The 13,587-nt window shown below is 34.8% G+C and overlaps 1 protein-coding gene across 5 annotated transcripts in view; it reads right to left on the bottom strand.

Moving 5' to 3' along the window:
• CDH8 (cadherin 8) overlaps positions 1-13,587 on the bottom strand; it is a 523,303-nt gene that overhangs the window by 198,568 nt on the left and 311,148 nt on the right. For all 5 annotated transcript variants that reach the window (XR_012485894.1, XM_074286561.1, XM_074286563.1 and 2 more), the window contains exons 6-7: positions 10,391-10,578; positions 7,237-7,490 (exon numbers count right to left, since the gene is read on the bottom strand). Coding sequence is in view for 4 of the 5 variants with exons in the window: in XM_074286561.1 (XP_074142662.1) it covers positions 7,237-7,490; positions 10,391-10,578 (442 nt within the window). In the remaining variant the exon portion in view is untranslated. The remainder of the gene's footprint in view (positions 1-7,236; positions 7,491-10,390; positions 10,579-13,587) is intronic.

Raw genomic sequence — 13,587 nt, 5'->3', positions numbered from 1 at the left:
TGATTCCCTTAACTTTGTTTTACAGATTACTCCCTAAAAAAATTTTCTTCAATAATCACATGAGAATAATAGTGCTTTTTCTTCTTCTTCTTCTTCTTCTTCTTCTTCTTCTTCTTCTTCTTCTTCTTCTTCTTCTTCTTCTTCTTCTTCTTCTTCTTCTTCTTCTTCTTCTTCTTCTTCTTCTTCTTCTTTTCTTCTTCTTCTTTTTCTTTTCTTCTTCTTTTTCTTTTCTTCTTCTTCTTTTCTTCTTCTTCTTCTTCTTTTTCTTTTCTTCTTCTTCTTCTTCTTCTTCTTCTTCTTCTTCTTCTTCTTCTTCTTCTTCTTCTTCTTCTTCTTCTTCTTCTTCTTCTTCTTCTTCTCTTCTTCTTCTTCTTTCTTTTTCTTCCTTCTATAGTGGTAGAAAAAAGCACTTTGCATTTGGTACTCAATTCCACAGACAAGGACTAAGAGTGCTGAACTATGCTAATCACTCTGTTGTGCTACAGTTCTCTTTTATTGTCCTGACTCAGTTTCCCTAAATTGTTCTGCCTCAGTTTCCTTAACTGTTCTGCCTCAATCCCCTTAGTTGCAAAATTCCTCTCTGGTTCATTAAGACTAAGGACCACTTGCTCGAAGGTTATAAATTATCAATGTGAGACTCAAGATAAGGGGGAGTTCAGACTTCCTGGCCTGTAACTCCTTCTGTCATCAAGAATTTTATGGTCTTACTCCCTATCCTGTAATTGTTCTTCTTTATCCCAATTTACCAGAATCTCTGGTGTCTCCCACCATCCTGTCAGAACCAGATTGATAATCCATTCCTGCTTTCAATGTTATGACTCTGCCCCTGTCTTGGTCTACTCCTATAGCTGATGAGAATTCACACCACTGGATACTTTGAGACAAGAGTCCTGTCTAGTCAATCAATTAAACTCTCCAATAAATAAAATATTCAAAACTCTCTAATCTCTATTTTGCCTCAGTTTCTCTAGCATTACAACTCCAGATAGGAAGACAAAACAAAAAAGGTTCCCTCTCTCAAGCAGTTTATATTCTTATCTAGGCTCTTAAAAGTCCTATATGAATATGAATCACAGCATTGTGAAGGGGCAGCTGGGTGGCACAGTGGATATATTGGCAGATTCAGAGTGAAGAAGACTCATCTTCCAGAGTTCAAATCCTGTCTCAGACACTAGCAGAAAATCTGTATCACTTGATGGAGTGTATTCATTTGGAATTATCTACATCAATTATTAATCACTTGAAGTTATCTACACCAATTATTGATCACCATGACCACCACCCACCTATAGTAAGCTGAATTTTTTTTCTTTATAACCTCTTCATATACTATCCTGTATAAGTCTTACTATGTTATCCTAGAAAAGTGTCACACAGTTCTACTAAATGTCCTGGGGAACTTACTCCATTTCTTGTATCTTAAAGAGATATCAATGTAGCACTCTACTTACTTATCTATTGTTTTTCATTCTTCCTAAAAGACCAGCTCCTTGTAGATCAACCAATCAAAAAGCATTTATTAAGCACCTGTGATGATCCAAGCATTATGCTAAGTTCTGAGGATACAAAGAGAAGTAAATGACAGTTGCTTTCTTTAAAAAGCTTACAGTTTAATGGAGGAGACAGCATTCAAATGGAAACTATGAAGCAAGCTATCTATAATATAAATAAAATATAATTACAAAAGAAAAGGCACTGGAATTGAGAGGGATAAAGAAAACCTACTTGGTACTTAAAAGAAAGTGGATGTCAGTGGTCTGAGTAGAAAAAGGAAAAGCATTCTAAACTTGGGGATAGCTAGAGAAAATGCCCAGAGCTAAGAAGTGGAGTATCTTGTTATTGAAATAACCAGAAGGCCAATGTCCCTAGATCAAAGAATACATGTTAAGAAATAAAGCATAAGAAGACTGGAAAGGTAGGAAGCAGCTAAGTTTTGAGGTCTTTGAATGTCAAACAAAAACATTTTTGTATTGGGCATGTTTGTTCAGGATAGAGGAAAGGCAATGAAGGGAGAAGGGGAAAGGGTAACATGATCAGATTTATACTTAAGAAAATCAGTAGTTGAATGGAGGATGGTTTAGAGTTGAGACAGATTTGAGGTAGGCAGACCTTAGGCCATGCCCTAATCAAGATGTTAAATGGTAAAGGTTTGTACCTAGGTGGTGACAGTCTCAGAAGAGAGAAGTGTACCTGGGAGATGTTGCAATTTGCAGGTCTTGGCAACAGCATGGATCTAAGAGATGGTAAGGAGTCCAGGATGATTTATAGTTTGTGAGCCTGAGGGATTGGGGAGAATGGTATTAACCTCTACAGTAATAAAGAAGAGAGGAGGAGGAGAAGGTTTAGGAAGGAAGATAAGGAGTTCTGTTTTGGACATGTTGAGTTTAAGATATCTATTGGACATTCTGTTCAAGATGTCAGAAAGACTGTTGAGATTATAAGATTGGAAATCATCAGGGAAAGGCAGGAAAGGTAAATTTGAGAATCATTAGCATAAAAATGGTAATTAAATCCAGAGGAGTTGATAAGATCACTAAGTGAAGTAGTATGGAGAGAAAAGAGAAGAGAACCCAGGCTAGAACCCAGAGGGACATCTACACTTAGAGGATCTTGATTTGGAAGGGGATCTAGCAAAAGAGACAGAAAAGGAATAGTTAGGTAGAAGAAAAACTAAAAAATGGTATGCCAAAAACCTGAAGAGATATGAGATAAGAGGAAGGAGTAAAGAGACTTACCAACAGTGTCAAAAGCTACAGAGAGTTTAAGGACAATGACCCTTAAGAAAAGGCCAATGAATTGAACAAGACTAAAATGCAAACATAGACATCATCTAACCCAATCCCCTCATTTTCAAAATGAAGAAACTCAGGCTCATAGAATGAATTTGTTCTTCCAAAGTTGCCCACCAAGGTGAATAGCATGGCTGAAATTTGAACTTGTGTTGTCACTCAAGTTTAGCGTTGTTTCTACTACTCTATGTTGAAAAATATCAACACCTTCCTGGGTCTATACTGTATCTTTCCATTGTCTTTTTACTTGTGTAAATTAATAAAAGAAAATGTTCATACAAACTCAAATATCTAATAGAATTAAGATTCAGTAAATCTACGAAGAATCACATTCCTTCTTAAATTTATTAAAACATGAAAGTTCTTTTAGAATGGGATTTGTATAAATGGAACTAACTAAATAATAAGATGAATCACTTTTTCAAGTGAAGCTTTCATCCTCTACAATTATATCATAATCTTAAGTAAAATTTCCTAAGAACTCTACATTCTATTCACATTTATCTCTGAATTTTCAATTAAGCACACACACACACACACACACACACACACACACACACACACACAAACACACGATCTACAAAGCCTCTATAAATTTCCTATAGGGTGCCAGACTTTGTGCCAAGTACTTAGATATATCATAGACAGCAAAAATATCCCCTCCCACAAGACACACATATTTTAATGTGAGAGGCAACACATAATTAAGTAGTGGCTATAAGGAATAGATTGGTTTGGAAAATTATTGGGGTGATAATAAAGTCTATAAGGGACCATATTGACACACCCTTCATAGAAACAACAAAAGAGTTAATATGTTTATATTCCTAAAACAAATTTTAAGGGATAGGTACATGGAACATGGGAAGGCATGGATAGCTTACATGAAGATGACCAGGGAAATAAGTGAGTGAAGTATCACAATAGCCAGGCCAAGATATAGTGGGTAATGAAGGCACCACCCCGTGCAAAAGCAGTATTCATGTTTGACTTTCAGGCATGAAGAGCTTATCTTCCAACACTTGGTTTTATTCAAAAGGATATCAATTTTTTTTTCCTCAGGAACAAGTTGGCTCCTTGACAAACTGCATCACTGAACCCAGATGGAGGGACTGGAGGGAGTCTGTGGGCCCATACAGCCAATGGGCCAGCTGCTGCTAGTCTGAAATATTTGTCATTCCTAAATTCTAGGCTCACTTCTTCATATCTGTATTGTAGAACCTTGGTAAGAAGGGAACTAAGCTGTCCCTGAAAGCATTTAAGGCAGAAATATGCTATTTTTCCTCTCTTTAGATAATTTAAACTAATCTACCATTACTTATGAAAAGCTGTAGATGAAACGATAGAAACTATAATAATCCAATGTCAAAACCCTGACTGTATTTGGCTTATTAAGCTATTATGTATGCAGTTGTTATAAATGAAATATATCTTTTCATTTATTGCTCTCAAAATGTAATTTTTAATTAAAAACATATATTAAGCTAGCATTTGAATTAGAGATTTGATGAGGGACTAGCTGTTATCATTTGATAATCAATAACCTAGAAAATTATGGATCATTTCAAAGTGAAAACTGCTTCATAAAGGCATATTTCCCAAGGGAAAAATGGGGAAGTCATGCCTCCTTGTCACAGCACATATTTTTTCCCCTGAAAGCATTATTAAAAATACAAGATGTTACTAGTATCTCCATGTATGTTACAGAAAAGATTCATTGCATCTCCAAGGCAGCTTGGACAGTAGAGAATGTAATATGGCATGTGCTCTGATATGTATATATTTCTTATTGAATGACAAAGTAAATATTTGTATAAATGATGAATACATTTTTGTCAGCATATAAAATACTGCTGTCCCAGAGCTACAATAACCCAGTGTTCTTCTTTTTTTTTTTTTTTTTTTTTTCCTTCTCTAGCTCTCTCCCACCAACATTTTCCCCTTGAATATGTATGTCCTCCAGATAAAGCAAGGTTAAATTGCTGCCTTTTTTTGAGCCTGACAGACAGTTTGAAGCTCTGAATTGCACTGGCTAGTTGGAAAATTCAGCTTTGCACACAAATTAACTTGATCGTGTGTAGAGAGAAAAACATAATCTATCTGAAACAATATAGAAAATCCAGATAATAAATATATCTACAAATCACTTCTCTCCTTCATACTTGTCCTATGGAGTCAGTCATATTACATTTAATTTGATGCCAAACTGAAATTTCGGAGCTATGTTATTTAAATTACACCATAACATTCCCCTCTTCTTTTTATTTCTTAGTAGAGACTGTGGAGTAAATGAGAAGAATAGAGGATGGCTGCTTCCTCTTCTCTTTCTGTCTTCCCTTTCCTCCTCCCCTAATACAGTCTCTGTTCATTTGGAGAAATATTCACAGGGGAAAGAGAAAATTTACATATAATCAGTACATCTCTTTTTATATGTGTAATTTAGGAGAGAAAAGAAAAGGAGAATGCAGAACTCAGAATTTGTTCACATCTCAGAAGACAATCTCAGTGACCTTGAAAGAGTGACTCTATAGCCCTCTAGTCAATCAGATAAGAAATACCAATAGTTTCTTTCACTGTTGCCTTCTCTATTATTTGTCACTATTCCTTTATAAGTGTATATATAGGTTAAATGAGGGTAATTATGATGCCCACAATATATTGAATTTTTTTAGGTCTGAGAATGGATCAAGGAGATCCAATCTTACCATGTGAACAACACACAATTCCCCAAATGATAATTTTCCTACTCTGAGAGAATGATATTCTGATGAAAAATTAATTTATATCCCTGTGATATGATCTTATGATCATAGGTCTAGAGTTCCAGAAGATTTCAGTGACCATCTGTGTAGTCTGCTTCCTCATTTTATAGATGAAGAGGAACATATAGTCAGAAAGAGCTTAAGCCATTAGCTGGAGATTACTGGTAAAACAAAACAAAGCAAAACAAAACAACAACAACAACAACAAAAAAAAAAAAATAGAGGCAAGTTTCAAATCCAAAACTAGTAATTATTTATATTTTGCCTTAATTATTTTTACAAATAATATCATATTTTTTCCTCCTTACTACAACCCCAGGGGATAAGTTTTATTATTATCTCTGTTTCACAAATTAGGAAATTGAGGCAGATAGAAGTAAAATTACTTATCCTACAATGAAGCTGAATTGAACTCAGATCTTCTTGATCACTACTCTATCCATTTTACTACCTAGCTGAATAAGTAAAGCATTTGTCTTTTTATGTTTGTTAAATACCCTGATGCTTAGAGTGGAGAATAAAGCAACCACCACCATAATAGAAATATTTTCAAGCAAGATGGTCCCATTATAAATATCTGGGTGGACTTTTCTTTGTACAAACTCATGCTTTAGCTGCAGACTTGTAAATTCAGTTTCCATTTCAATGTGAAATCATTCACCATCACAGATTTAGCCACTTTTCTGGGAGGTGAGAAAGTAGTATTTTAAAAGTGAGTTTAATAAATAAGACAGCCAAGCAGAGTGCTGGCTCTAGTTTTCTAGAGTCAAGTAATTAAATGGGAATTGGGCTTTTAAACTTGATACAAAAGTAGGTATGAGTAACTATCTATTTCATGATTTAACCTGTAAAATTCTTTGAAAAGATATCTTCCTTCTAGATATTTTTTTAATATCAAAAAAAAAAAAAAAAAGAAAAAGAAATCTCTAAGACAATATTTGAAATCCACACTCAAACACATCATTAGCCAAGCCTTCACCCCTGGAGATCAGTGAGCAAGTTATAGATTTTCAGTGTTCTTTGGGAAGAAATCTATTTAGCCAGAGTACCTGTCCTGTCATATGGATGATTGGCAAAGGGAAAAAGACATGTACAAGTTGGAGAAGGACCAGTGGGAGGAGAATTTAGCTTCATTTTTACAAAACCCATATGAAAGATTATTTCCCATTCTCAGAAGAATTCAGAAGTGAGAAACTATAAACAAAGGGATTTTTTTTCCAAAGGGTATTTTAGAAAACACACAAAACAATATCTACCCTATGGCACCATTCCAGAAATGCTAACCAATCAGAATTATCTACTTAAAGATCAGAAGATTATTTAAAAGTCAAATAGAAAAATGAGAGAGATGCCTCCTGAGGGGTTAGGCCCAGCTGTCTCATTCCTCCACTTTCTTATATTTAATTCACTATAACTGTCAAAAGAGGAAATGCTTTTTGCATTTTTTATTGCTAAAAACATGTAAACAGAGCAACAAAATCAAATGAACTCAACCAGGATGTATAAACTTTTGCAACTCTGCTTTTTCAAAAGAGTGGAGGGGGGAATACTGTCACAATTTAGCATGATCTGGGGAGAAAGCATAGCTTCTAACAAACTTTCACTCTGTATGCATGCAAAGATCCTTGGTATGTTAACCAAGCAAACAAACATACTTCCCAATACTAACTTTAAAGAAGAAATACCTTATAGGACTGGAAGAAATATCAGGGTCACGAGCAGTTACTTGACCAATCACAGAATTAATGGCAGCATTTTCATGGACTTCCAGAAGATAAGTAGGTGATGAGAAGACAGGAGGCTCATCAGCATCCTCCACTACGATTTTTACTGTAGCTGTATCCTTGAACGGTCCCTTGCTGCTGAAGCGAGGATCAATATGAACATTGGCTGCTTCTACCTTCAGTGTATAGGATTTTTTGGTCTCAAAGTCCAGGGGCTGTTAAGAATGACAAAGATGAATGTCTCTCACTAATGACCACAGAAGCAAGAACAAATGAATATAATGCTGATGGATGAAAGTTATGTGCATTTAAACACATTCAGTGAGCTTTAATGCAATTGCTTCCCATTCCCAAGGATCCAACCTGTAAATTTTATAGGCATTTATTGATATCTGTTTATTATACAGGCTCAGTGAAAGCAATCTCCTATTGTTTTGTTTTGTTTTCCTCTTTTCCAGGGAAATTCACAAAATATTCTTCGTCATGAATTGTACCATTAAAATTTCACTTTGGATCTGTAATAAAATTTTACTAGTGTTGATGTGACCTGAATACTAATCACACATTTAATCGGTCCTCTGCTAGTAGGAGATAAGGAGGCATCGCACACCATCTCTATCTGGGAAGAATATTTTATTATTTCTACAACAGTGTGTGAAATGGAAAGGGCTAGAAATAACCACTTTTGGTCTAAAGAGACATTATAAAGTGGAATTTAACACTAATCCTAATAAAAAAGTATGTGTGCTTTAAAAAAACAACACACAATTCTGTTTCCAAAGAATTCCTGCACTACTAATCAGGAAGTCAAATGAAGTTTATCTTTCACCAAGATTTCCTTGAAAGCATTCTCTCCTATGATTTGTATTACATAAAGAAGTATTCTTATGAAGAGATGTATGTATATGTATGTTTGTGTGTTTGTTTTATAACTAGACTCTAAATAATGAGAGAGCATGGTATAAATAGATTTTTGCTTATACCTTTTCCATCCTTTTAGAAGCCATCTGAAGCTTCTTCATTGCATCATAACTTTTAAGATTTTGGTCATTCATATTTCATATCTTTAAAAATCATAGAATTATAGTTAATGAAAGGCACTAGGTAAAAAAAATATGTTCCTTGAATAAATCCACATTAGCAACTTGACACACACATCTGCATCATCACAATACCATTCTCTACATCTCATAATAATTTCAAATTTCAAGGACACAAATTTGGGATGTCTCAAAAAAGGTAGTTAGATTTACATTACAATTTTTCATAAAAAATAGAACTTAAGATTTGAGGTGGGATAAAAATGGGAACACGAATAGAAATTATCAGACTCTTTCAGAAAGTCTGTGAAAGCTTAAATATACATTCTTACTTGAAAAAAATTTGTGTTGATTTTTGTATTTGAAAATTTCCTAGTAAACAAGCCAAGCACACTCACTTTTCTCGTCTTTTCTGAAATTACTAGGCACTTGTACCTATGAATAGATTATTCAACATCAGCATATCCATAATTTGGCAATCATACCTGCTGCACATATTTTGTGATTTCAGATTCTTTGCAGAGGTCTCAGAATACATTCATATATACTGCATACATACATACATATTTGTAGGTATATCATAATTTCTATATTCTTATGCCATGTGAATTTCCACTGGTTGGAAACTATTGCTTTTTGTAAATAATACTCCCTAGAAACTGCTCCCTGCAATACTCCTGTAATACAGAAGTGACTGGTGGTGCAAAGACAAATATTCACAGTGACAATTTGAAGGCTTTTGAGTTTATGAATAACTCTGAAGGGAGCTGGAGCAAAAGGTTAATTGCTTTAGTTCATAAAAAAGTCTCATAATATATAATAGATTACTAATGATAACAATAAAAATGACATGGGGGACCCTTGGCCTCTTTTTCTCCCACAGAAATATATCTTGGTTGGTCAATACTAAACTTAACTATCCCTTTATCACCCTCAGTTTAAACATAAGTCACCTTTACACATCTTTCCATTACTATTCATTCAGGACTCTTGGTGCTCAGAGTCTGTAGTCCCCCGAAATAGTCCTTCTGGGTTTAAAGCTACCCCACAATAATCAGCCAGCTATTTTTGGCTAGTAAATTACATAAACACTTTGGCGTGTAATCACTACATAATTAAAATCAGAGGGATCAATATTAAGAATGCTTCCATTTTTCACATAGGGAAATATCTGAAGCCAATTGACTGCAAATACTTCATCACATTGTGCCTTAAGTTGCTTTCATTCATCTATTTGACAAATGGAAATTGAGAGGCAACAAGGCTGTGGCTCATTATAATGTGGAATCTTCTGCTTACTGGGTCATTAGGTGCCAACTACCAGTAGATGATTGAGAAGATGAGGAGTGGGTTAGTAAGGTATGATGGAGGGATAGTATGGCAGAAATTGAGGTAGATATAAGATTAAATGGGTATTATAGTCCTTTCCAATTCTGGAAGTTAATGATTCTATGATTCCTTCCTCTAGAGAATGTGGGGAAAATTTGTGAATGGAAATAACTCTGATTTGGATATCAGAAATCTGGCCAGACTTCTTGCTGTGCCACTAATAATCTCAATTGCATTATTCAAGTTCTTAAACTTCTTTGGACTTCAGTTTCCTTATATGTAATAGGAGATAGACCAAATAATGGCTAAATTCTGCCCTCTCTAAAATACTCTATATTACAGAGTTTCAAGCACACTCATATATCACTCAATAAGTTGTCATGTTTTTTCTAATATATGGGCTTTTACTATTATAAACAAAATGGACATTTAATAAATATTTGTTGAACCTTGGTTAAAGCACATGTGCTGAAAGCAAGACTGTTCAAAGACATTGAGATGTGATATGTAGTACTGTGTGTAAGGAAAAGCAAGGAGGTTAAACCTTAGAGTGCATAAAAAGGAAGTAATATAAAATAAATCCATAAAGATTCAAATCTATTTACTAAGAACACTTAGTCTAACATAATTATTCTATAATGTTCATACTGTCCCTATACTTTCACAAATTAGAATTATAAAACAGTGTTTTAAACACAATCAATTACTTAATATGAAATCTGTCCAAATTCTTAATTAATTGTTACCTTTCTCAGCCTAATAATGCCATCTTGGGCCTGGGCATCTGAAGTAATTTCAAACAGAGCTGTCCCATCACCATCAATGATGTCATAAGATGACCTGGCATTCTCACCAATATCTTGGTCATTTGCTTTTACTCTTCCTATTGCGGTACCAAGAACAACATCTTCAGGTACTGAGAAGTGATATAGACCTTAAAAAGAAAGGGAAAACACTAATATTAAATCAGGTTGCAACTTTCCTATCATATGTCTCCTTCTTTCCTGACCTCCTTGAGTGGATAGATGGGATTTGAGCTAAACAAACTTTATTTATTCGAACTATGTAGTTAGAGCAGCATAATGTGGGAATACTTGGTTGATTCTGTGTAAATGCTTCTCTTTTCTCTTGCTATATTATCCCATCTACTGCCTGCGGGGATGTTCGGTGTTGCCAAACATAAAATATTAAGCTATTTTCAGCACAGAAAGATGCAATGTGTGACACACTGCAAGGCACTTTTGAACTTACCTTTGTATTTACAGACTTGTAGCCCATTTTTGATAAAATCCAATTACTAAACTTCTGCTGTGCCCTCCAGCAAGCTGTTCAGATACATGAAAGATTTCTCTTGTTACTAAAGTCCTCACCGCTCTGATGACCACACACCCTGCCTTCAAACCTCTCCAGACAGAATACAATTACAGTGTGTATTTATTCTTCTGTGGAGTAGAAAACTGTCTAATTAGTAGAGATTCAGGAGTGCTCCCATTCATATTTCAAAAGATACAATAACTACTTCATACCACGAATTACTGTGTTCATTGGTTTGCCAAGGACATCTTAATGCCAATGAAAAACCCAGCTGGTGGGCTATAATATCTAAAAAGGAAATCTTAGCAAAGCACTACCTGAGTGAGATCCAGTCCTAAGTTTGACTAGAAACATTTGTGTGTCCTTAAGGAAGGAATTCTTTTTTCCTTTGAGGCTCAGTTTCCCCATCTGCCAAATGAAGTGACTAAACTAGTTAATCTCAGAGGTAGTTTTCAACTTGGATATCCTTTAACTGTATTTCTCATTTTACTTAACCATATGAATTCATTGCTATTGTTTGGGGTTTTGTTGTTGTTGTTGTTGTTGTGAAAATGAGATTTTTCTTTTATATCCCTAAGAGTCTATTCAAAGTTAAACCTTTTCCTTCCTACCCACTACTTTCTCCCCTGCCTTCACACATACAAAAACAGACATACATGCCACCAAGATCCTTCAGTTGTGGGAGTAGAGGAAGAAAACAAAGATTATTCTCTATTTCTAAATAATTTTAACTGAGGCTCTGTTACTGGTATGCAGAAGATGAGTTTAGTTCACATTTTCGAAATTCTTAATAAATGATTTAATTGAAAAATTTAGAATGGTATTATTGATGCAGTGTTATATTTAAAATTTAAAAGACATGAATTTGAGCAAGAACAGAAACAGGAAGTTTTGTCCATGATCCAGATGATAGAGTAAAGGCAGAAACTCACCCAACCTCTCTTCCAAACCATTCCAAATTAAAGATTCCAGATAAATTTTAGAACTTCAGAACACAAAAGCCAGAGTAGGACATTTTTCAACTGAAAGCTATTAAGAAGGTCAGTAGAAAAGTTTTGTAACATTACTTTGGGACTCCATCATACAGTCCTGGTGCAACCGTAGTTCCAACCCAAGCCCCAGCCCAGCTGTACCCAGCTTTAGCCCTGACCTCTGAATCAGCAACAATACTGGTGGCTTCTAACCTTTCAGCCCAGAGACCAAAAGAGGGCTTGCAATTCCAGCATGGACCCTGCCAACACAGACCTGGCCAAGGCTCATTGTTAGAGAGTTCAGATCTTGAAATCTGAACCAATAGAGGGGCTGATGGCTTCTGGACAAATCAGCCCAGGCACACCAGTAAGGACTTGGAAGGTCAGTAGAGTAGGTCTGTGACAACAGGTTGGGAGTCTGGCCCTAGAGTCAGCAAAGCAATGGACTCTGTTGCTTTAGCACACTAGATCTTACAGCTACAGTAGGGCAGGATACTCCAAACAGCCCCAGGGCAGAAAAGAATGCTTTGTGGTCAGGTCCCTAGAAGGATCTCTAAAAAGAGCTGTATAAAATCCCTGAAGTTTGGGACAATGAATCCTCCACTCTGGAAACAGAGTTAAAAGCCCAATAATAGGCTAGGAAAATGAGCAGATAACACAAAAAGTTTCTAACTACAGAAAGATACTATGGTCAAGGAAGAACAAAACACACACTCAGATATGAAAAAAGTCAAAGCTCCTACATCCAAACTTTCCAAGGAAAATAAGAATTGGATTCAGGCCATAGAAGGGCTCAAAAGGGATTCTGAAAATCAAGTAAAAAAAGATAGAGGGGGAAATTAGATAAGAATTGAAAGTGGTACGAAAGGAAATGTGAAAGAATAATGAGGAGAAAAATGCCTTAGAGGTCAAAATTGTCCAATTGGAAAAGGAGGTACAAAAACTCACTGAGGAAAATAATTCCTCAAAAGTTAGAATTAAGCAAAAAGAAGACATAAATTTGAACCCTATTTCAAATATTTACTAATTGTGCGACCATCAATAAATCACTCAATGTCTCAGGCTCAGTTTTCTTATTTGTAAAATGGGAATAATTATAGCACCTTCCATATAGGGTTTTCATGAGAATCAAATTACAAAAAACATACCTACACACATACATCTATGTGTATGTATATGTATATATGTTTACATGTAAATGTATCCATATACAGGTATAGATATGTTTATATACATATATAATACACACATGTATGTATGTATATATATGCAATGGGTATGTGCATGTGTATATATATATATATGTATATATATATATATATTTATACATTTATATATATGTGTGTATATGTATATATTTATACCTAGAAAGAAAGTAATCTTAAAAATCTTTTAAACATATTTTATTATAATAATAACATAGCACTCTAAATTTTGAACAACATTTCACTTAAATGATTTGTAAAATCATTTCACAAAACATCTATCAAATACCTATTATGGGCTGAGATAGAGAAGGAAATGGTAAACCACTCCAATATTTCTCCAAAAAAAAATCCCATGGATAGTACTTACATAGTCCATGGGAATACAATCAGTTATGGTTGAATAATTGAAAAGTAAAAAAAAAATGTGCCATGCACTGCACTAAATATTGG

The sequence above is a fragment of the Sminthopsis crassicaudata genome, chromosome 2, assembly GCF_048593235.1.
Source record: "Sminthopsis crassicaudata isolate SCR6 chromosome 2, ASM4859323v1, whole genome shotgun sequence".
In the NCBI taxonomy this organism is placed as follows: Eukaryota; Metazoa; Chordata; class Mammalia; order Dasyuromorphia; family Dasyuridae; genus Sminthopsis; species Sminthopsis crassicaudata.
Note: the sequence above shows the minus strand (reverse complement) of the source record. Positions and strands in the feature narration are given on the sequence as shown.